The sequence below is a fragment of the Canis lupus genome, chromosome 9 (genome assembly GCF_048164855.1).
Source record: "Canis lupus baileyi chromosome 9, mCanLup2.hap1, whole genome shotgun sequence".
In the NCBI taxonomy this organism is placed as follows: domain Eukaryota; kingdom Metazoa; phylum Chordata; class Mammalia; order Carnivora; family Canidae; genus Canis; species Canis lupus.
Window position 1 is genome coordinate 71631860 of NC_132846.1, and position 24737 is coordinate 71656596.

The 24737-nt window shown below is 45.7% G+C and overlaps 1 protein-coding gene across 23 annotated transcripts in view; it reads left to right on the top strand.

The window, feature by feature from the left end:
- The window catches only part of WDR20 (WD repeat domain 20), a 61822-nt gene that overhangs the window by 26825 nt on the left and 10260 nt on the right, over positions 1-24737 (top strand). For 10 of the 23 annotated variants that reach the window (XM_072840000.1, XM_072839999.1, XM_072839986.1 and 7 more), the window contains one exon: positions 12679-12861. The exons of 4 other annotated variants lie outside the window; for them this stretch is intronic. In XM_072840000.1, coding sequence (XP_072696101.1) covers positions 12679-12861 — 183 coding nt within the window. Of the gene's footprint in view, positions 1-5636; positions 5655-6441; positions 6459-11254; positions 11307-12265; positions 12283-12678; positions 12862-24089; positions 24729-24737 lie in introns of those variants that run through there. 9 more of the 23 variants (XR_012037255.1, XM_072840006.1, XR_012037254.1 and 6 more) reach the window with 7 other exon arrangements.

Consider the following 24737-nt stretch of genomic DNA (forward strand, 5'->3'; position numbering starts at 1 on the left):
AAGTCAGGAAATTGACATTGGTGCAATCCACAGAGCTCATTCAGATTTCAGCAGTTTCAGATTCGTGTGTGTGTGTGTTTCTGCACAATTTTGTCCCATTTGTAGATTCATGTAATCACTACCACAAACTTTTTTTTAAGACTTTATTTATTTGGGGGTGGAGAGAGAGAGCATGAGCAGGGAGATGGGCAGAGGGAGAGGGAGACTCCCCACTGAGCAGGGAGCCTGATGATGGGGCTCCATCACAGAACCCCGAGATCATGACCTGAGCTGAAGGCAGATGCTTAACTGACTGAGCCACCCAGGTGCCCCACAAATAAACGTTTTATAGTTGGCTTACATATATTTTCAAACTTCCAGACAAGGACCACACGTTGCATTTAATGTACATGCCTCTTAAGTTTCTCTTTTGTAAAAATTACTTTGCTGTATTTTCACTCTTACAGAAAAGTGACAAGAATAGTACAGAGAACTCCTATATATCTGTCACCCAGACTAATTGGTTCTCATTTGCCCATTTATCATTTGTGTGCTCCCTTCCCTTTCTCGTGTGTGTGTATAGTGTATATCATTTGAGACTAGTTTGTAGACAATGTACCCATTTATCCATATAAACTTCAGTTCCTGTTTGCTGAAAATAAGAATTTTCACTTCTATAACCACAGAACATTTATCAAAATCAGAAATAAAACATTATCTAATCAACAGTTCACATTAAGATTTTACCAGTTACCCTAGTGCTGTCCCTTAAAAGCCATTTTCCCCTGGTTGAGGACCTGGCCAAGTTCAAACATGGCAGGCTCTTCAGTCTTGTTCATTGTGGACCTGTTCCTTAGCCTTTTGTTTTCATGATCTAGACATTTTTAAAGGTTCAGACCACAGTTATTTTGTAGAATATCTGTCCATTTGGATTTGTCCGATTTTTTTCATGATTAGATTCATGGTCTGCATTTTGGGGGGTACCACAGAATTGATGTGTCCATCGCAAGGCAATTTGTCAAGAGGCACATGATGCTGATTTGTCCAGTACTAGTAGGTAAATTCATGTGAGCCTTGATTAAAGTTGTATTTACTAAATTAATCTGTTGTAAAGTTCCATTTTTCTCTTTGTAACTGAGATGTAATTTGTGAGGGAACACTTTGAGCCTACTATATTTCCTGTTGCTCTTGAAACCTTCCTTCATCCATTAGTTTTAGCATTCATGGATGATTTTGGCTGAATGATTTATTATTGTATTGCAGTGATGGTTGTAAATGGTGATTTTCAAACTCCATTACTCTTTGTACACTTATTAGGTGTTAGTCTACTGTAAGGAGAAGCTTTCTTCATTTATTGATATCAGTATGAACTCAGATTCTTTATTCAACGACAATTCTGTAGTATCATTTTGATACTTATTTTTTATTTTTTCCTAAGTAATTTCCCAACATGGGGCTCAAACTTACAGGCCCAAAATGAAGAGTCGTGTGTTCTACTGACTCACCTACCCAGGTGCCCCTCATTTTAATGTTTTTCCTGCCCCCATCTTTGCCTCATGGTAGCTCCTTTTGCCCATTGAGGCTTTGATAGCTTTCTTGCTCAGAGGTACAAAAAGTTGTTCCAAATTTATCTTGTTCATCTTTGCCCCATACCTGATATATCAGGTTCCAGGAGCCTTGGTGACTTTGAGTGGCAAATACCATTTGAGCTATACTCTAGGCAATAGGAATTGCTAATCTGGTGTTGTTTCTATACCTTTTTACTGGACAGAGTTAGAAAATGCTTCTATTTTATTTATTTATTTATTTATTTTAATTTTATTTATTTAGAAAGAAGACACATGAGTTCGTATTGGTCTTTCCTAATCAAATCGAAGATGGAACGATTTTACATTTATTCCTCATATGTGCAAAGTCTCAGCTTCTAATGACATTCACAATGAGCTTTTTGGCCTTCTTCTATAAGATATATTTAAAACAACAATACACTAATGTTACTAAAATATGATTACGGTGTGAATATGATTTTAGATTTCTTTCAATTTTTCTGTCTTTAGAATCTTATTTTTTATTGTTTCATTTTTCCCACTTAATATAGCATGTAACATCCTTCTTTGCTAGTAAGTATCTTCATTTTAAATGGCTACATGATATATTTACCCATTTCCTTTTTGGAGCACAAAAGATGTTAATGTTTCATTATAAGCAAAGTTCAGTTGGCTGCCTTTGTACATGTGCTTGCTCATTAAATTTTCTTTTTAAGAATAGCATACGGACAGAAATGTATTTAATTGTTAATTTTTCACAAAGTAGGATCAACCCCAGATTAAGGAACAGCATTCCTGGCCACCCAGAACTACCTCCCCTCTGGCCCTTTCCCCACACTCTTCAGTGGTAACCACGGTCCTCACTTTTAGCATCACAGATTAGTTTTCCTTACTTTTGAACTTTAAGTAGAATTATTTAGCGTATGCTTCTTTTATATTTGGCTTCTTTCAAGATTATTTTTCAAAGTTTGTCCATATTTGTTCTCAGTGCAGATATTCCATGATTAGTATTCCATGTAGAGCCCACTGTTTAGCTGGACTCCTGTTCCTGGACATTTGTGTTGGGCCAGTTTGGGGCTATTACAGATTACACACTTGAAAAAATAAATTCTAAGGAGGCATTCCTAGGAGCTGAATTTGTGTTTAAAGGAAGGAGGGCTTTTGCTACATGCTGTCAGATTGCCCTGCATAAAGGCAGAGCCGGCTTTATAACTCCTTCACTGGTGAGGTGAAGCCAGCCTCTCCCCATTCCTGTTTGTGCCAGTTTTACTGGTCCATATTTTGAAACTAGCCACTATTGCATTACTATGCTTAAGGCAGCTTATGGTACATTTCAGGTGCCTAGAAAAGCTTTCTTTAATCTGGTAGGGGAAAAAAAACATCAGAAATGTCTGCGTGGGGCAGCCCGGGTGGCTCAGCAGTTTAGCGCCACCTTCAGCCCAGGGTGTGATCCTGGGGACTCAGGATCAAGTCCCATGTCAGGCTCCCTGCATGGAGCCTGCTTCTCCCTCTGCCTGTGTCTCTGTCTCTCTCAATCCCTCTCTCTTTCTCTCTCTCTCTCTCTCTCATGAATAAATAAAGAAAATCTTTTTAAAAAAAGGAAAAATGTCTGAGTGGCTATTACTGAGGTGTCTTTTAAGACAGTTATTCCCTTAAAATTTTGGATTAGTTGGGGAGATAAGTCATACAGGACAAGTAACAGTGTAAGTGCCAAGTGAATAGTTCTGGGGATGCTATAAAAGTGCAGGTGATGGAGAGGTCAGAGCCTTTCCTCGTGATAGTATTGAGAGCAGGTCAGCTCTGTTGCTCTCGTCCAGCCGAGGCTACTTTCTTCAGCTGTGCTCTGACTGGAATAGAGACAAACTCTTTGAATTCCAGAAGCCAAATAGAATATTTTGGCTACGTGTTCTAGTGGCTCATCTCCTTTCACTGTGTAAGATAAGTTTAATATTCTCTCATTCTCTCTAGCTGTCTTCCTTCCTATTTGAAAACACAACAATGTACTGACTCTAGAGTGCTGTCATTTGATATCTAATTACTGCCACACATCAGTGGCATTTTTAAAAATGTCTTATGTTACAGTGGAGTCTGGGTGGCTCAGTCGGTTAAGTATCCAATTCTTGGTTTTTGGCTCAGATCATAATCTTGCAGTCATAAGATCGAGCACAGCATTGGGCTCCCCACTCAGTGTGGAGTCTGCTCTGGATTCTTTTTCCAGTGCCCCTCCATGCTTTTGCACATGTATACACATGCGTGCACTCTTTCTCTCTCAAATAATGTAAAATAAAATCTTAAATAAATAAATAATTTTGTATGTTACAGATTCAAGTAGTTCACTGTTCCAGTTGAGTTTGAGTGATTGCAAAATTAGCAGCTTGATGTGGTTTAAAATACAGTTCTAAGCTCAGTGAAATGGGCTGGTCACCTCTGCTCCCTGAGCCTCAGTTTTTCAGTAGGATGGGGAAATGATTGCTGGGAAGTGGCAGGGCTGCTACACAATAGGGGATTTATAGTATTTCTTACTGAAAATGGGAGCTACTCTTCAGATTGCTTAGATTACAAAGCAACCTGAATCAGAAAATTTAAACATCAGCTCTGTGCTGTGCCAACATCATAAGCTCATGGATCGTCTCACTGTCAGGAAGATAGTAATATAGTAGTTAAGCAGCATGGGGGAACCACTCACTCCTTGGAATGGTTTGCAGTTCACCATTGTCACAACACTGTTAGGTCCTAGGATTCCTTCCCAAGCCCCTTTAAGAGGGAACTTAAAAAAATTATTTTCTAAGAATGCAAAATGAGTATCTTTTGCAGAAATAAAACATTTTGCCTTTTCTTCCATGTGGGATGTTAGTATAGGAATGCATATTTTATAAATATTTAACAGATTTAATTTAAAAAAATAGGTCATTTGAATATGTCAGCATTTTAATGTACTGAGATCTGATGTTAGAATGTGTGCAAACTGAATTTATCTAATGTGTATTCATAGTTTCTCCCTAATGAAGAAGTCAGTGCTCTGTTAGCCTGCAGGATGCACCACAAACAGCCATCCAGAGTATTTCTCAGGGTGGGAAGAGGCTTCACCTGAACGTAGCATTCCATTCAACAACATGAGGAGTTGAAGAGGTGGCAGTTTAGCGGCTTATTAAGTTTGGTTTTTAAAAACCAAAAGAGGAGTCAGTTTTCCATAGCAAACCGTTTTTAAGTGACAGGCTGCCTTGGGGGAAGAAATGACTCGCGATAGCAGAAGCTGGTTGTTTCAGCTGGTCTTTGGCTCGCAGTGCTGGGCCGCAGGAGGGGATGCAGCAAATCACCTCGGTCCTGCTTCCTCCCCCAGAGAGGGCATCTTCCCTGTTCCTTCAGGAAGTCTTTTTTTGGATTACAGTTAGCAGTTCCCCAGATTGTTGCTGTGAAAGTTCAGTGAACATATTTTAAACCTTCTGTGACTGGGCACCTCTTCCCATTCTGGAATGACCACCAGGTGGGCACTTTGTCTTTTACACCTCATCTGCCTATATTCTGATGATGTCTGGCTCGTTGACCTTCCCTGCTCTCTCCCTGCAGGGAACTCTCGGCCACTTCTCACATCCTGGCTGCTGCAGCCAGGTACCCAAGAGGAGCTCTGAGATGCAGGTGGTGGGTACTCATTCCGGGGCCAGAGCCCAGCAGATGCATGCTAGCAAGTGACATACTGCTGATTTGTTTTTAGTAATGGGAAGGGGTCCAATGTGTCCGTGCAGGTGGGGGCATGTGCTGTGTGTCTGAGGAGGGAGGAATGGAAGCTAAGGGAGGGAAACTGCAATCTTGTTTTGGAAAATTACATTGAAAGGAAAACATGCCCTCGACTTGGTTTCTGCTATTATCTTTCTCCAGGAAATTTAGGACAGGAAGAGCGATCTGTTTTCCTTATTTATATTTCTTTGAAGGTGTAATGAATGATGAGAATTTTCAAAGCCTGTCTATGATAAGCAGCAAATCCTTATGTATGCAGAAGGAGAAATACAAGTTACAAAGAGGAGAACTAACTTTCCCAAGTGCCTTTGAAGTGCCAGGCATTATGCTCGGGACTGTAGCCTGTAACTCCATTTTAATAAAACAGCTGTGCGAGCTAAACACAGTGAGAAGGTAGGTCTGGAATCTGGGCCTCACTGATCAGGGCTGGACTATTTGATTCCCACTTGGGCAAGAGTGGGCACCTGGAGTCACACAGTGATGGGATTTCAGCTCTAGCTTCCTCTCACAGCAGCCTAGCTCACCTGGAAGGAGCGCAGGGGCTGGCATTGGGACCGGCTGGACTCCACTGTTTGCCTCTTGACAGCTGATTCTGTTTCCCTGTTTATAAAACACAAGTGTCAGTAGTCCTCAGGGCACAGGTTTGTAACAAGAGCCAGAAGAACCAATGCGCAAAGGTGCTTTGTAAACTGTAAAGTGATGTACCAGTATTTGCTAGCAGAGATTGTTTTCTTTCACAGATGGGTAACCAAGAAGGCATTAGTTGTTAGTCAGGATTTTGGTAAGCAGAAGGATCACACATTTGCTTTTATGTATGTCTGGCTAGGGGACTTTTTCTTCCATTTTCGGAATTGTTTCATTTTTGCAATAAATATTGCTGATACCATTTATATGCCAGGCCTTCTATTAGGTGTGGGAGATAGAGTGGTAAATAAGGCAGAAGAGTTTCTGTCCTTTTTGAAACACTGAAACTGTACAATAGATTCATATTTTTTTCCCCTACTGGGATAAGAGATTCCATACCTGATTGACTCCTTTACTACCCCTGATACATATTTTAAAATCAGTGTTAGACTCTTTAAATACTGTTTGTGCCAATTATGCAGGTATTTTGGGTGTAGCTGAAGAAACCATGAGGAAGATGGCTTGTGTGGGTGTTTCACACAACCAGCCTGTTTTGTTTCTGCTTCAGAGCAGGTAGGTTGTACTGTAGAGTTGGTGTCTGTGTCATGCCTTACAGCTGATTGATCAGAATGCTAAACTGTTCACCTGCATGTGTGGTATGGGCATGAAGATGTTTGAAAATTGCTGTTTGGTATTTTTGTCACTGGAACCAGGTTATTTTCCACCGTGGTAAAGAACTTTTCGGTTAGGGATGCTTGGGTGGCTCAGTGGCTGAGCGTCTGCCTTTGGCTCAGGATGTGATCCCGGGGTCCAGGATCGAGTCCCACATTGGGCTCCCTGCAAGGAGCTGCTTCTCCCTCTGCCTGTGTCTCTGCCTCTCTGTGTGTGTCTCTCATGAATAAATAAATAAAATCTCTTAAAAAAACACACACACACATACATTTTGGTTGAATAGTATATTGAACTTTGTTCACAGAGTGAACATATCTCAGTGGACAGTCTCCTTTCTGTTTGCACCAGGATCAGAAAGCTTCAGCACTTCCCCAGGATGACCAGCTAGTGGTGGGCCAGCCCCAGACTGTGGGCTGCTCCCTTTGCTTGCACTGGAGACCCCAGGCCTGACTAGGTGGAAAGTCCCCGCCACCCCCACCCAAAGACTAGAATGGTCTGTGTAATGTGGTTTATTTTGGATCCCAAGTCTTAAAGAAGGACTCCAAATGTTCCCTTTCTTTCCAAGTAAGTGATCCTTTGTGGACCTGGAAGTAATTGCTTGCTCATTTTTGGCTCCTATTTTGGTTGTTTGAGATGTGGTCCAGAGGAATGCTAATAGAAAGCATGGTATCAGTTCTCTTCTGATTTTCAGATGGCATAATGGAGACCTTTGATGTCACTAGGGCTGCTCCAACTATTTTTGATTAATTCACTCAGGCCTTCAGTGACTCAGCAGCCTCCTGACTTTTTTTGTTGTTTTTAAAAGGAGCTGGACTTTCACAGTATATGGAATACAGTTAACGTCAAAGCTAGTAAATGTGGCACTTAGTGATAGGCACTCAGTGAAGGTCAGGTTAAAAAGCATGCTTCCCAGAGGTGAGAGTAGGAAGTCATGACATTTGTGCTGCCGTGAACAGAATTTGTTTGGAAACTGCATGAGGAAGGTATCCGAAGTGAAAAGAGTGTAAGGAAAGGCAAGAAAGAGTAAAGAGCACAGGCAGCATGTGAACAAGTGCCTTTGGAGGAAATGCGTGTGAAGGAGAAGGGATGATGAGGTCCATATTAGGAAGGCCTGTGGGTGCAAGCTGAGGAATTCAGCCAGTGTTAGGGCACAGCCATGGAGGTTTTAAATGGAAGAGTGACCTAAGGCTTCATGAAGATGAATCTAGCATCATGTTGGATGTGGGTAGATATGGGTGGATGGACTCCTTTCTGACAAGTTCTATGCGACTGGTTCTCTCTGAAGTGATTCTCAGATGGGGAAGGAAAATATAAAATTTAGGGAAAATCCCACCTTATTACTGACACTGCCCTCCCCCTCATATATCATAATCTGACATGCATTTTCAAAAAGATGTGTTTCTGAGATATTTTCTGTATCACATCAGATGCTTCTAGGCATTCAGGAATGTCAAGTAGCAGGTTCACATGAAGGGGGCTTGGCACAAGCCCACATGTCTTCTCTGAGTTCTGCTAAGGGCTGTGCCAGGGTGCGGGGGCCCTGGCAGTGCAAGCAGACCCATTGAGCCTGTGGGAGCTTTCCTTTTGCTGAGGCGTTCTCCAGTAGGTCAGGTGGGGGCCTGGGGTGAAGAGTGAGCTGGAATAAGAGGACTTCTTTTGCAGACCTTTATGACATTTTTGTTTGTACTTATTGATCAAGGATTTTGATAACCAGCTTGTGTCTGTGGTAGGAATTTATAAATCATCATTTAAAATTTTTCTATTGCGAACAAGACACAGATTATTTGCAATCAGTAACTTCTTATGCAGAAACAAATGAGCATAAAATACAATTTAATCTTACCCCTGAAAAATTTGGAATACTCGAGTTTCATTTGTTCAAGACAGCACTTGTGACAGACCAGACACTGCTGGGGCTGAGTAACCAAACGTGATCTAATTCTTAACATTGGTAAGATTTTTTAAAAATACATTCCACTATAAATTCGTGTTTAAGAATTCAGGTAATTAACAATAATTAGGATGCAGATGCATTAAAAAAAAATTCCAAGTGATCTAACTCATCTATGCAGAATTCACCAGAAAGCTGAAACATAAAGGCTGATTTTGTGGAATAATACAGTGGTTATTACTTAATAAAGAAGTTCTGCTCCTTAAAGGAGTTTTATTGTAATTTTTTATAGTAATTATAATTTTATTGTAATTGATAATAGACATAATACTATAATCATATAAGCGATTAGATACTAAATTTTGTGGAACAAATTAAGGACTTGAGAATTGAGATAAAGGAGCCAACCCAAAGAACGGGGGTTGGGAAAAGCTTTTTGGAGGTGGGGCTTGAACCACTGGATAAAATCCCCACCCCACCCCCCAGCAGTAGGGCCGCCCTCCCGCAGAGGGCCTGCCCAGGGCTGGTGGCTGGGCCCTGAAGGACTGAGTCCCTTCCCTGTCCCTCCCCAGAGGATGGCAGGCCAGTGGTATCAGTGTCCCCAAGGCAGGGTATTTTGGGGGCGGACTGTGATGTGAGAGATGTGAATGTGAAGCCACTGGTGCCCAGCAAATGTTTCACTCCACAGGTGGAAGTCGGTGTCACTCCAATGTAAGGGAAATTAGGAAGCTATGACAGGGACAGATTAACAATGGTAGCTGCCAGTCAGGTGAATCTGCACGCCCTGTGCTTCGTAGATCCATTCCTGGTGGGCCTCACCACTCACTTGCTGTGGAGCACTTTGCCTGAGGCCACCCGTCTTCCCAGAGGGAAGGCAGGCTTTGAACCTAGGCCTGCCTGGCTCCAAAGTCTGGGTTCTTTCTCCTGACTTCCTTTCCCTGGGAAGCCATCTAGCAACCCCATGCAGAAGAGGCATGGCTGTTCAGGTGGTTATTACTGCTACTAAAATGTGTGTGAATTCAGTGTCTGTGTTGGCACCCCTCCACCCCCAAAGAAGAGAGGAAGAGGAGGAAGAAGAAATAGGACACCAACACATTAATAGGAAAAGAGATCGAGGGGCAGCCCCGGTGGCGCAGCGGTTTAGCGCCGCCTGCAGCCCAGGGCGTGATCCTGGAGACCTGGGATCGAGTCCCACGTCAGGCTCTCTGTGTGGTGCCTGCGTCTCCCTCTGCCTGTGTCTCTGCCTCTCTCTGTCTCTATGAATAAATAAAATAAATAAAATAAAATCTTTAAAAAAAAAAAGGAAAAGAGATCGAACTTGGTGATTGGTTGCAGAAGAAAGAGGACAAAATGGGTCAGAGATGACGGCATTGCTCGAGATGAAGGCAGGTACTGGTAACCAGACTTTCTCCCTCTGGTGTTGGGCTCCATATAGCTCAGTGACCTGTGGTGGAGTCCATGGGTTTCTCAGAAGTCGAATTTCTTACGGGCATTTACCTAGCAGTCACATAGGGCTTCATAGTAGTTTGTGCTTGCTGTAAGGGCCATGTTGCTTGCTGTTCTAGTAAGGCTGGTGCCGTTGGGGGTTGGGGACAGGGAGTCACCCCAGATGAGAGAGATTCTGAGTGTTTCTTGGGCCTCGGTTTACTTTTGTGCCTCCTAGGGCAGTGCTTCTCACCAGTGTTGAAGGACCAATTGTTAAAATTTTCCATCTGTCTAGACTGCTACTTTATTAAAATTTTTAAAAAAAGATACTGGGAAACAAAATGATAGAGGTGCACAATACAAATTCTAATTTTTATTATTGAGTCAATAGAAAGTTACTCTGTCCGATTGCCATAAAAGTTTCTAAATGCTTATTCTCATCTCTGTACTTAATCTTGCCTGTAGACTGGCGCAGACTGGTACACTGTGAGAGCCCTGGTCTGGGAAGAAAGTTGTTAAGCAGATTAGTAAGCAGGATGTTTTGGGACTATTTACATGATTTAAGAGTAAAAGTAGTCTTTCTATTGGCATTTAAAATACATGTAATCTAATTACAGATGACATCTTTTCAATAAAGTTCCTTATTAGGCAGGATATATAGTAAATATACCAAGAAGTGAGCTAATGTAGTTACTGGGAGGGGTCTGTAAGTTTAACTCTACCCTAGTAACAATATTCAGGAAAATGGATGTGCTTACTTCCTCTGTTGTTTCTGAAAACCATTGGATGTTCTTTTGCTCATTTAATTTATATTGTTTTCTCTGCTAATTTTTGTCTTGCCTTTGAATTGATTTTTATAGTTTTGTGCATAATTTTAGATATGTTCTTTAAGGGGGAAATTCCCTAAGCAAACTTTAAAAAAAATTCTCAGATATATGCTGGTGTAGAGATCATGTAATAATTGTATGTATTTTAGATTTGGTTTTTGTCTCTAGCTGCCAATGTCTTTTTCTAGCTTGGGCTCTTTTGACATTTACCAATACCTTCTCTGCTCTGAAATTATTTGCTAAAGGTCCCTTAGTCTAGCTGCTTTTTCCCTGCTTTCAGGACCCATCCTGGGAGCAGCTTCCCTCAGGTGGCCTGTCCCTGGCCTGTCCCTGTGGGGGAACGGGAGGGGGCAGAGGTGGCTTTCTCTGGCCCCTGAAGCTCCCTCATACCTCCTCAGGGCACAGCCTTCAGCCTGCCTCAGCACTTACTCCCTTCTGAACTGGCCCCATTTCGCCTTGCTGCAAAGTCAGGACTTCCCTGTGTTTTGTATCGTGCTTTATATTACACTTTTCAAGCCTCTTTCACGTATATATTCTCTTATTTCATCCTCCAGACAATCCCATGAGGTTGGTAGAACAGAGATTCTCATCTCCGTTTTAACCGAGGTGAGGCTGGGAGAGTGTCCGCATGGCATGTATCTTCATTCCTCAGCCCTGGGCTCTCAGAGATCCTGTTCCACTCGGGTCCACACTTCAAATGCTCGGGTTTGGAGTTTGCTCAAAGATGCCTGTGATTTTTGAGTTCCTCTTTTCTACTCAGTATTTGTGTTTGTTATTTGGAAAATGAAACAGAATCCTCGGCACAATGTCACAGGCCTCTTTGGGGGAAAGACATTTTCAGAACCTAACTCAGGGTTTGGTCAGCAGATAACGAGAGCCGTGGCCCCAGTGGTTGTGTCAGAGGATGGGCTCAGCAGCCTGGTTGTCTGCACCTGTGACTTCCCACTAAGACTGGAGGGTGGTGTCCTTAATTTCCACGTGAATCCAGCACATTAGATTGCACAGAACATTTCTCATGAAGAAAAAAGTCCTGCTTTAGGGATTTAGGGGGAGGCAGATTGAAAAATCACTTTTGGCCCAAGTCAGAAATATTTGCTTCTGACTTTGGGGTGTGTGTTCTCCCCATCCCTTTTATGGTCAAACAGACCTGGGTTCCACATCCAGTTGCTTATTTACTTAGGTAGGTATGGTGGCCGAGTTATTTAACCTCCCTAAGCTTGTTTTCTCATCTGCAAAATGGGGGAACGTTCTCTACTTTGAGGGATCATTGTAAGGTTTAAAGATGATGCGTGTCACGCACTTTGGAGTGTGGCCTCAGTAAGTGAAGGTACCTGAAAGCTAATGCAGAAGAGGGACCGGGACCCACTAAGAAGGCACCTGCTTATAATTGGCTGCAGCAGTGGTTCTCAAATCTGGAGTGAGCATCGGAATCACCTGGAAGGCTTGCTAGGCCCACCCCTGTAGTTTCAGATTCATTTGATGTGGGGTGGGGCTTGAGAGTTTGCATTTCTGAGTTTCCAGGTGATGCTGCTGCTGCCACCAATGGTCTCGGGACCACACTTTGAGAACCCCTGGGCTACAGGTAACTCACCAGTGAGCATTTAGATGCCGTAGATACATTTGCAAGCTGAGTTTTTATGTGGTTAGAGGTACTCTGTTAGAAATTGCTTGGAATGAATGCATTTTGCAAATACTGAATTAGTTATCTCAAGTTTTCCTCCTGAAGTCCAGGAGCTTATGTTAAAGATATTTGAAGAATAAGTCATGGAGGTAACAGTTATATTATGAATAGTTTGACAATATCAAATTGGCTTATGTATGTGAAAGTGCTTTTACAAAATGCTGAAAACTGAAACAAAAATTTAAATACCTTTGTTTTTAAGATTGAACATCGTAATGGAGTATAAAATAGTGTAACTATTAGATTTCTCATCTCAATGTGCTGTTTACCGTATGTATTTTTCTCTTTCTCCTCCAGGCTGCTGACTTGAGTAAACCAATAGATAAAAGGATATACAAAGGAACACAGCCTACTTGTCATGACTTCAACCACCTAACAGCCACAGCAGAAAGTGTCTCTCTCCTAGTGGGCTTTTCCGCAGGCCAAGTCCAGCTTATAGATCCAATCAAAAAAGAAACTAGCAAACTATTTAATGAGGAAGTAAGTAGCACCCTGTCTTAGCTGTTAAGAATCCCTTTAAGAATTTATACGTTCTTACCAAGGGCAGTGGGCCTTATTTTACACGCCGAGCTAAAGCCCATTTTTCATTCTTTCACTGTCCTACCTAGTATTACCCGTTTAAATGTGGTGATTAACTTGTTGACATATCTATTCTTCCTTGGGGGAACTGTTTTGTGCAATTTTTATGGAGCGTGCTCAGCTGCCTTTAGCAGGTGCTTTAAAACTTTTATAATGGAGACAGGGACAAAACTGTCACTTGATATTTATAGCTTAAATAAGAAAATACAGAATTCTGGACCTTGTTCACATCACCAGAAAATTTCATGCAGATTGAAGAACTTGATAATATTTCCTTAGGCCACTTAAATTGTAGCTCAGTCTTTTGTGTCTCCATTTGACAGGTGTTTGGCTAAAGAGTAGCTTTCTTTCTCTTAGAGATATTTGCTGTAACATCACCTTTGACATATTTGAAATGCTGGCATTTAAAGATGGATCACAGGACGTAGCTTTTGCTAGTCTTATAGCATGTGTTTGATTTCTAGCGTCTCCAGTTTTGTTCTGGAAGGAGCCTGAGCTATGTGAGCTGTGTGTTCAGGAACAGGTCAGAACTGTTAGATGTGGCACGTAACAGTTGCCACATAGATGGTGTATGGTAAAGCTGTCGGGGGTGCTTTTCGGCCGCAGAATTGCCATTTGTAGATTCAGTGTTCTCACTTCTCTGTTTCAGTGTGACTTTCTCAGCAAATGGAAAAGTTGTAAGGGGCTTGCCAGTCTAGAAGCCCAGGGCCCCAGGGTTGACTTGTGACCTCAACCCTGATGTGACAAGAGTCAGGTTACATAGGACCCCTCTCTTAGGAAGGACACATGGTTTTTTGCTGTTTCCTGGTTTTGATGTTATAAGCTTGAAATAGAAGTGCATTATAGGTTCTGGTTTATAAGAAATAATTTGGTGGGGGGGCAATAATATTCAAGTTGACAGATTGCAGTTAAAATGTGGATTCTTTTGCAGTGTCCTGGCCCACACTGTCCACACACAGCTGGTCCCCATCCACAATGCTTCTGTTTGGCATTGCCAATGGATTTGGTGAGATCTCTTGAACCAGGCCATCTCCTTTTCTAGTTTCAACTGGGTTGACAGGAAACAGAACTTGCCATGTGGATTGACAAAACTCTAGAAGAGAAGTATTTATCCCATTTTCTGTTAAAAATAAGTCTGAAGCAGAAAACTTTTATTTACCTAAATGTTTTATTAATAACATCTGAGGAAGTGATTTCCTGGTAGCTGAATGATTTTTTTCTCCCCTCCTGGTGGTGGTTGTGGGGGAGCAACCACTCTTTGCATTGTCACCAGAAACTGAATTTGGAGTCATTGTGGGATTTTGTTTGTATTCAGGTAGGGGGCATGTTGTTGAGGAGGAAGGGCTATTGGCAAATGAGATCAGGAGGCTCCTCCCGCTGAGGATGGCACAGAATGCCACTTTGAGAACAAGAGGGGCTTGTGTGTCATCATGGGGGAGGCAGGAGTCTTGGGGCTCTGAGAGTGCTCAGATGCATCAGCCAGATCTGTCTCTTGCTCTGGACAGCAGTAGGGATTGCAGGCTAGGAAGCAGCTCCTCACTTGGTGATTCAAGCATGAGCGGTTTCATACTTGTCTTATATTTTATTTGAAAAATGTCTGTTCACCATACTAGGGCTGTGTATGGTTAAATTCCAGCTTGGCACTTATAGCATGAGGCTTTCACAGTAAGGAAATTCTTTGGCTGTGTGGATACGATTTTCATCAGATTTTGGTCAGGATGTGTAAGAGCAAGGGTCATTAGAGGTTTGTTTCTCCAAGAGTGCCAGGAATGGTGGTGAAAGCCATCATCACGCCATGCTTTGCATTGGTATGAGAGTTAGCGGTTTCAGAGTGTTTAATATTTGTCCTCTTCATGGTCGGGTGAGTAGCTGTTAGCATCTCACAGATGAGGAAATAGTCAAAGAGAAGGTAAGTGAATTGTCCAGGCAGGTAGTACGTTGACTACAGAGGTGGAACTGAAATTACTTTCACAGACTGTAAGCCCCACCACATGTGGTCGCCAGATGGCTGGGCCTCTGTGTTCCTAGGAGCTCACAGTTTAGTAAGGCAGATGGATAGGGTACTGGGGCATGTTATCAGGGTGTCAGGAGCAAAGTGCCAGAGGATATGTGTTAACTGTATTCTTCAGTGTGTATCAAATACCATAAAGCAGAAGTTAAGTTTGATGGAGGAAGTCTGAGATTTCCAGAAGGTGACACTTAATCTGGGTCTTGAAAGATGCACAGGAATTGGGGAAGGGTGAGAGAGGCTCTCAGAGCTGAAGCAAACTGCTTGGTATGCAGAGGAGTGTTGGGTGGCCAGGCATGATCATGGCAGCAGGTAGGCCTCAGAGAGGTGGGAGGCGGAGCCAGCGGGTGCGCTGTCGGAACCAGACTGTAAATGCCCTGACATGCTGAGAGGCTTGGATCTGACGCTGGAGGCTGTAAAGGTAGTTTTGGGCTTCTGATCAAGAGAGTGACCGTGTCAAGTGTGTCCTTTAGAGTGCTTGTCAGTGCTTGTGGAGGGTGGGTCAGAATGGAGAGAGAGTAGCAGGGTGACAAGTGAGGAGGCTGGTGCCTGTTTGTGTGAGGGCTGAGGGCTTGAACGAGAGCAGCGACCATGTCTCATCCAGGCAACAGACCTTGGTTACCTTCTGTGTGCCTACTCGAGCCTGCCCTGTAGATACCTGCTGAGAGAGGGGTAGATATGTAAACAGTAGCACCCCTCACACACGCTTGGGGCAAATGGTGACATGTGCCAGTTGAGGAGGCAGAGGCCGGGGCGGGGGCGGGGGGGCGGGCAGGGAGAGGCACAGGGGTGGTGGAGGACATTTCATGAAGTAGTTGCTGTGCTCTAGCTGGAACCTCCCCTGAGGAGGCGGCCAGCCATGGAACAGCTTGAGATGGAGAGTTTCCCAGAAGGGAGAGCAGGTAAAGGCCTTGAGTAGGAAAGAAGCTGAGACCAGGAGAATGGAGAGGGGGCCATGGACCCGGGGAGGGTGGTGTACCAGGAGGCTGTGAGACCGGAGTGTGGTGCCACTTAGGGTGGCGCCCAGCTGTTGCCTCTTGGCTGAGGCGTGCGATTCCCACAGAAGGAAGCAGGAGCACAAGGTCAGGCTGGTGTTTTTGAAAATTCCCTGGCTACTGCTCGGAGATTGAATTGGAGAGAGGCATGAACACTGGTAGGTTTCTGGCTGTCCCTTCCACACTGGGGAAGACTGAAGAAGGAGTAGGTTTGGGGAGTGGAGGGAAAGATCAGAGTTCAATTCTGTACTTGACAAGCTTCAAAGGCTGGTAGATGTTAGATACATGGACCTGGAGCCCAAAACCAGGGATGAAAATGCAGGAATTCGGCATGTAAATAGTCATCACCTCCCTGAGATCAGACAAAAGATCTGCGGAGAAAGTGTAGTGAGAGCAAAGAAGACTACCAGGCTCTTACTGTCCCCCCAACACTCTGGCCTGCTCGTCATGTGGCCTCCACAGGGCACTTTATTCCCTGCAACTTAGGGACTCAGCCTAGTGGCTCAGAACACTTGAGCCTGGATGCCTCCCTGCTCCCACCCCCACCCCACCTGGAAAGAGCGGTGAGGACGGACATTGTTGAGCAAAGGTCTGAGAGCATGAACCCTTGGCTGTTCTGCAGTTTGCAGAAAGAGGGGAAGCCCACGGAGCACCTTCCATTCAGGGGTGGAAAGAAGGGCTCCTTGGAAGGGGAGATACCAGCAGTTTTGAAGGAGAAGCCAGTAGGTGTCCAGGACAGCCCAGGCAGAGAGTGCCCGTGTGTAAAGCTTGGGGGAGGGAGGGCTAACTGCTTATCTCATTGGTCCCGAGTGCTCACCTGAGTGCTTCTCTCTGCTGCCCGTCATACACATGTACACGTGCACACACACCCCAGTACCGATTTCCACTTTTGCTTCCCTTGTACGGGTTCTTGGCCCATGAAAATATGGCAGATGCTTGTGTGGCTTGATGGATGGATGGAATTAGAGTCCAGAAATCCACGACATTAAAGATAGATAGAAATATCTGGGAATTGAGTATATCTTAAAAGGTGACTTTTTTCCCCCTCCAGTAACTAAAAAATTAAAAAAAAATTTTTTTTAATGCTTTATAGATGTATAAAGATGGGAAAACATCACCCCGGTGCTCACTGTTGGCGTTATTGTCTTTGTAGTTTTTACTTTTTTAATGAGGTGAGACTGGTATGTTCACATGTTCCATCAGAGGTCCTGTGACCTCTTCCTCCTGGTCTGGCCAGCAGAGTGAGAGAGATGAGCCCTGCTCCCTTCATGCCCCACTGCCCAGGTGTCCTTGTCATGCTGCGGAGCCTGGCTGTCTGTCGTACTTGTTCAGTCCAGAAGGAAGGAAGTGCCTGGTCCTTTCCAGCCTCCCTGGGGGTGACGCCCACAGGTCCCCTGAGTGTCTGCTTTCTCTAGTGGATCCAGGGTATGTCTGCAGCATTCTATATGTACTGTGTCCAGGGGCCTCTGCTGGGTGTATGTGGGCACATCCCATGAGCTCCCAGCCCAAGGAGCACACTTTCACTTTGCAATTGCAAGCTCCCTGGGAAGGAGACCCCCCCCCACCCCCCCACCCCCCACCCCTGTCCCGGCCGGTCAGTTGCCTTGTGTGAAGGACCTCGTGTGAGGAGCTCACTGTTTACCACCAGGGGTTCTGGAGTACTGGGGAGGGGAAATTATAAAGGGACAGTTTCTAGATGATGAACTCAGACTTATTATTTGTAGAAATTCTCATTATTTCTGGGTTGTATCCATAGAATAGTAACTTCAAAGACTTTCAAGTATGTTTTGATTGTTGGGTAAGATGTAAAATCTAAGATGTACTTGTTGTTGTGGCTGCTTTCATTACTGACAGGTAAGGAGACCCTCTGCTCTTGACTCTTTTCCCTCTGGCGGGTTGCAAGCCTGGGGCCATCACACTGGATGGGTCCTCATCTGATGTCTTGAAGGGCCCCAGGCTGCATCTTTCCTCTCCTTCCTGGTGCTGAGAGCCCTCGGGCGGAAGAGCCAGACCCAGCTGTGTCATCCTCTGTCCAGTTCTGGGATAAAAGAGTGGTTATTGGCATTTTGTTAGTTTTTTGTTGTTGCTTTTTTAATCAAAGGAAGGAAAGGAGCATGTAATGCTGGACTCCTTAAAGTTTTAGCATCGTAAAATGGCATTTGATCTTCTTTTACGTGGCTTTGAAATACTCTTTCCTCACACTGAAGGGAAGCAGCTCTCTTTAAATGCGTTTATATAAGCAAAGACCTTGGTCACCAGTTTTGCCTGTGGCTACATTATGGCTCCCCCCACCCTCGCCCCCTAGCTGTGGTTTTGAATTGTTTGCTTTAGTATTTTTGTTGCAAAATAATACCTGCATTACAAAATGCATACCCACTGCTCCCCAGATAATTTTTTGCTGCTTGTCATGTTGGTAGTAGTAGATTCTACAAAAAATAAAAAGACAAGGGGCGCCTGGGTGGCTCAGTCATTTGAGCATCCGACTTGGTTTTGGCTCAGGTCACGATCTCATGGTTTTAAGTTCAAGCCCCGGGTTGAGCTCTGTGCTCAGCAGAGAATCTACTTGAGGTTCTCTCTCCCTGTCACTCCTTCCCCCAAAATAAAAAGTAAACAAGACAACTAAGTGCTTTAGAAAGTTTCGTCTTAGCAGTGACACTTTAACATGATTATAGATTTATTTTTATTCTTCCTTCCTTTTAACTAGTTTATTTTTTTTCAAAGATTGATGATAGAGAGAGACACAGAGAGAGCGAGAGGCAGAGACACAGGCAGAGGGAGAAGCAGGCTCCATGCTGGAGCCCGACGTGGGACTCGATCCCGGGACTCCAGATCACGCCCTGGGCCAAAGGCAGGCGCTAAACCGTTGAGCCACCCAGGGATTCCCCTAACTAGTTTATTATAGTTAGAAAAATCTTATCTCAATGCCATTAGTGATGGTAGTTTTAATGTTAGATTTTTACCAGATCTGTATCAGCAAAGGGACAGTTTCTTTGGAATTCAAGTGGGGATTGTGTGGGGCTGCTGGTGTACATTAGTGAGAGGCCCAGTGGGTGTGGGAGCCCATTTCCATGACATGCAGAGATGGCAGACCGGATCTCAAGTTTGTGTTTGGTTTTTACAAAAGTGATTATAGAAATTGGCTCAGAGCATTTTGGAATTTGACTCTTTAATGGAAGCCCAGTGGCTGAGCCAGGTGACCTTACAGAGAGTATTTTAGCTACTGAACCTCCTCAGCTACCTCCCTGCCCTTTCCCCCTCCCAGAGCACTGGCCCGGCTCCATCCCCCTTTTGGTGCTCCCCTCCACCAGTGAGGTGTCCCCTCAGCTTTCTTCTCCTGCCCTCCCCCCTCAGATTTGCTCCTCAGCTCTCCTAAGGAAGCCTCCCTGCTCCTGTTTTGCCTGCCTGGGCCCTGCTGGGGTCACTGACCCCTGGAGACCCTCACATCCTGGTGTGTAGGCTGAGGCAACCTAGGAGAAGGGGAGGGCAGCTTGATGCCTCTGAGCTCCTGGCCTGTAGAGGCCACTCAGCATTAGCTCCTTCCTCAGCATTAGCTCCTTCACTCAGCATTAGCTCCTTCCTTCCGTCGGGGTTTTCCTTGGATTTTCCTTCGGCCTGGCTGATTTTTGTCCTGCTCCCTGTGAGTGGAGGGTCACAGTGTCCTTTTCTTCCATGCTGTCCCTTCCTTGGGGGTCTTAGGAGGTCACAGATCTGGCTCTCACTGTTCTCAGCTGGTTCCCCATCTCCTGGATGAGGACACTTGGATTTCTCCCCAGCATAATCCCACCCCCAGACTTCTCTGTGTGTGGCAGTCCTTCAGTCTCCAGGCCCAGAAGAATTCACATGCCCTTCCCCACCCCCACCTCCTACTCCCCACCTCATCGTTGTGAACAGCCCATCTTGCCATGGTCAAGTTTGAGACCTTTCTGTCCACACACGATTGTCACAGCCTCTTAACTGGTGGCTGCCCCACCTGCCCCACCTCCATCCATTCTGTACCTTCTGCCGGAGGGATTTTCTCTTCATTCTGTCACTCCCCCGCACCTCCCAGGAGCCTGAACTCCCTGACTGCGCAGCCACACCACCAGTAGAAATACAGCATGAGCCACACATGCAATCTTAAATTTTCTAACAGCACATTAAATAAGCAAAAAATGGGTGAAATTAAGATTGTTTTCTCGGGATCCCTGGGTGGCGCAGCGGTTTGGCGCCTGCCTTTGGCCCAGGGCGCGATCCTGGAGACCCGGGATCGAATCCCACGTCAGGCTCCCGGTGCATGGAGCCTGCTTCTCCTTCTGCCTATGTCTCTGCCTCTCTCTCTCTCTCTCTCTCTCTGTGTGACTATCATAAATAAATAAAAATTAAAAAAAAAAAGATTGTTTTCTCTATATAACCAAAATATTGTTTCAACATATACGTAGTATGAAATTATGAATGAGATTGCTTCCATACTTTTTCACATCTTCAGACTCCAGTGTATATTTTACACAGAAAGCACATCTTACTTCAGGCACATTTCAAGTACTCAGGGCTGTGCGATTGGATGGCCCAGGGCTTCAGGGTCACGGCCCAAAGTCCCCTCAGCCTGAGACTTTGCTGTCCTGAACCCCAGCTCACAATTCCAGGCCTAATTCCCTGCCTCCTCTTAGGCGCTCCATCCAGAACAGGTGCTGTGCACATCCCCCACATCCCCTGTCTGCCCAGACTGCTCTGTCCTGAGCTGCTCTCCAGCACAGCCCTTCCCACCCCTGCCTCTCTCAGCCACTCCCACCCCAGCCCTGCTCAGGAGCTCCTCAGAGGGGCCAGGGATCTGCTGAGGTAGTTTTATCACTGTGCTCATCCAGCTCAGGGCGCCATTAATGGTACTGGGTATTCAAGCCTAATGGGGTCATCCCGTTATTTAACGAGGAGCACTGAGATTCTTTACTTTTTTACTAGACATTTTCAGCAACAGAAATATACCTTTATGGTGTAGAAACTGGGCTTTGTTCTTTATATTTATTGAATAAAATGTTCCAGGTATTTGTTTCTTAGTTAGAAAGACAAGAGTGAAATGCTTTCTTTTCTCTTCCTTTTTTGTTAAACCCAAACCAAATAATAACCAGAGTCGTTTAAATTCCGTGAATCTCTCCTAGCTGCCCTGGAGTTGTGCCTCCTGCCCTGGCTCAGGGTCTGAGGTAGGCCTGTGTCCTGTTGCTGAGAACCGATGTGAGTGGCCCTGGCCTCGGTCTGTGTTTGTCGAGGCGTAGGACGGGACAGTGCCCCTGGCCCAGTCTTCCCTCTGCTCTGGCTCCCTTCTTTCAGTGTGATGGCCATTGCTGGGTTTGCTCCCGCCTCAGCACCTCGCTGCTGTGGTTCCCTCTGTGCTCGCCACATGCTCTCGGCCTACCTCTGTGTGCTTTCAGCCTTAGCCCGCCCTCGCCGCTGGAGGAGTCTTGCTAGGCCCTCCTGCCTGAGATGGAAGGTGCTCCAGCCTCCTCTCCATCAGCACTGGGTCTCCTCCCTCTGGTTTGTTTTTCTCCGCAGCTCTCGTCACCCTCAGATCTTGCAGGTTTTACTGTCCTCTCCTCCCACTTGGACATGAATGCCTGTCTGTTTTAATCAGAGCTATTTCAGCACCTGGCATGAATGCATTGATAAAGAATGAAGGAATGATGAGCAAGCGTGCGGGTGAGTGAGTGGGGCTGCCGGCAGGTTTCTTGGCTCTCCGAACCTCTGTTTCCTGGTGGTAATGCAGTGATCATATTGACCTTCCTATGGGGAAGCGGGTGCTCTTACATTGCTGATGAGAATATAGCGTTCTGTCCTCTGTGGGAGGTTATTTGGCAATGTCTATAAAAATTATAGACCTATATATGTTTCGACCCAGCTATGTTATTGGGAATTCATCCTGTGGGTGTTCTCATACACACGAAAACTGCCATGTGTGCCAGGTCATTCGTTGCCATGTAAATGTCCATCAGTGGGGACTTTGAATACTCTGCACTTTAGAAATGAATGGGGAGGCTGTCTTGGTACCAGCACAGACACCTGAGTGGAGCAGGAGGGCGCCCAGTGCCTCGTGTGCTCTCTGGTGTGAAGAAAGGAGGGTGGGTGGATTTGGATCCGCATCTGCCTTGTGCATGGATGGAGACACTGTGGAGAGAGAAACAGGAAGCTGAATGCCAGTGACCTGGGGACAGGTGACCTGCAACAGAGGAGAGGGATGTGAATGCACTCTCTACTGCACACTTTTATGTGAATTATTAATAGATTGCCCTATTCAGACAAAACAAAAGCTGGCCTTATAGGGTCCTACTGAGGTTAAGAAACATGTGTGCAGAGTGCTTTACCCAGTGCCTGGCACACGGAGTAGAGCCTCCGATGGGAAGTGAGCACTGCCTTCCCAGTATGTGTGCCTCATGCCCCAGACCTGGGGGAGACCTGGGTACCACCACTCGAGGCAGATGCTTTCCCCACATCAGAGAGCACGACCTGTCAGGAAAGGCCCCTTCCATGTCAGAGCCGGGTCCAGGGGCCTGTGCTTGTTTGGGTTTGCAGTCGCCTACACAGCCGGACCCGGTGCCCAGATGCCACAGTGTGACTGCTGTGTGCTTGGTTGCCGGGCTGGGGGCCCAGGAGGGGAGGCTTGTGCTTGTCCATAAGTTACTTCCATGTATCTACTTACGGTCGTCTCGAGGCACCTTTTAATAGGGAATGAAGTCTCTAAGTGTGTTTTGTGGTCCCAGTAACATTTATGGTAACAGCAGTGCTGTAATTCTTTGTCTTCATGCCTCACAGCTGCAGAGCAATACTACATTTACTTGACAGTATTACAATTTTGAGTTCTAATGGAATTATTTTTGTCGTGTCTCTAAGCCAAAAAATAAATTTTTCTCCTAAGCATAGTGCTGAAAGTTATGTTTGTCCTTAAAAATTTCCACAGGGTAGAGTGGCAGTAGTGTTTTGTTGGTAAGACCGCCATCTATGTGGTTGTGGTGACATGTAAAGGTGCAGGAGCCAAGAGCCACAGTGCTGGGGGAAGGATGGCAGCCTGGCGGCCAGTCCAAGTTAGCGCTGGAGCCACCTGACAAGGCTGCCCCGCATGGGGGTGAGCCATGGTGGCCTGAGGCCTGCAGGGGCAGCAAGGTCTGAGGGATGGGGGTGGGCCCCCCCAAGATGAAACCTCCAACCTGGCCTTGCAAGTTACCTCTGTAACCTCTTAGGAAGAAGCAGTGAAGGCCTCATGCCAGAGTGGTCGCTGGGCTTTCAGGTTGTTGGCATTGGTGTAGGTCAGATGCCTTTTAGAGGTAGGAAGGGAAGGAGGCAGGGGATGAAAACGGTTGTGTTCCCAAGGCCAGCTCGTGTGTCTCTCTTCAGAGGGCCAGTGGTGCTGCCCTGTGGCTCCCACACTGCGGGGGGCAAGAAGCAGTGTCGCCTGCTGAGTGCCCACCCCTCCCCTGCACCCTGGGCCCTGCGTGCTGTGTGGGGCTGGCCTCCTTTCTCTTCCCCAGCCCCGGGGCCTAGTATTCTGCAACAGCCTGCACAGTTCATTCATCGCTTCTCTGAAAAAAAACCCAAGTGACTTCATGTTCTTTTCATGTGGTTTTCTGTAAAGTTGTAGCACACGCAGCATATGTGTGCAAAGCCTACCGTGGGGCAGGGAGGATCACATCCGTGCCCCAGGGCCCTCTGAGGCTCGGGCCAGGAATCCCAACCAGTTAGGGGAAGTGGGAGTGTTTAACGCACCCGGAGCCTGCCGGGCTCCTGAGGCACCTGGCTCCCGGGGAGATGGCCGTGGAGAACGTTTGGTAGGAGGAGTTTGTAAAATCTTGGGAGTCTTGGGAACTTCTGGATAGTTTCTGGTGATGTGATTTGGAAGATGGAGAGGGGCACCCATGTGGAAGCTGCTGTGCCAGCAAGCCCCACGGCAAGGTCCGCAAGCAGGGAAGCACACTTCTGCCTTTGGGTGGTTTTTACTTTGGCCTTTTGTTCTTTGGGTTTTAAAGGCAGCACTCCTGATCTTTGCGAGTTAAAGGAACAGCTGGTCAGTGGACCAGAAATTAGCAGTGAGTGGAGCGGCAGTGATTAGGCACATACTCCTGAATTAATCATCTGTTTATTTCTTTAAACACCACCTTGTTCCAAAGAAGATTTGGAGAAATTGCTTATAAAGATGCACACAGGACAGCAAATCTGAGTGAGGAAGTTTCAGTGAAGCCAGAGCTGAGGTAGAGCCCAGCGAGTGTGCGTTGAAGTCCTGTGTGCTGCTGCCAGTGGCTGCACGTTGCCTCCCCCCGACCCTGGAGCAGCCCAAGCAGAGGGGCAGGTGTAGTCGGCACATGACTTACATGACGATAAAATGCAGAGAAACTGGGAGGCATAGCTCTCCCGGCTGTGAGGACTGCGAGATTTCCCCCGGGGGTCTTCGTAGAGAGGATGCTGTGTGTGGGTGCGGTGAATCACAGATTCAGATGCTCCTAGCGTAAGAAGTGAAAGTGGCCCGAGGGCTGGCCCTCTCACCAGTGTGTCCCAGCGCCTGGTACAGTGTCTGGCACGTGGTAGGCTCTCAACAGTGTTGGTTGAATGACTGACTCCCTCAGCGAAAGCCAGTGACCTAACACCCAAGTGCAATTCTAGAAATAATTCTACAAGGGGCCCAAATGCTCTTCGCTGGTTTGGCTGACCACGGGATAGAGTGTGCAGTGCCCGGATGGACTCTTCCCTTCTCACCGAGAAGCAGACAAGTTTCTTGCTGGAAAAGTAGACCTTTAAAGCTTCTCCATTGTGATAACTTG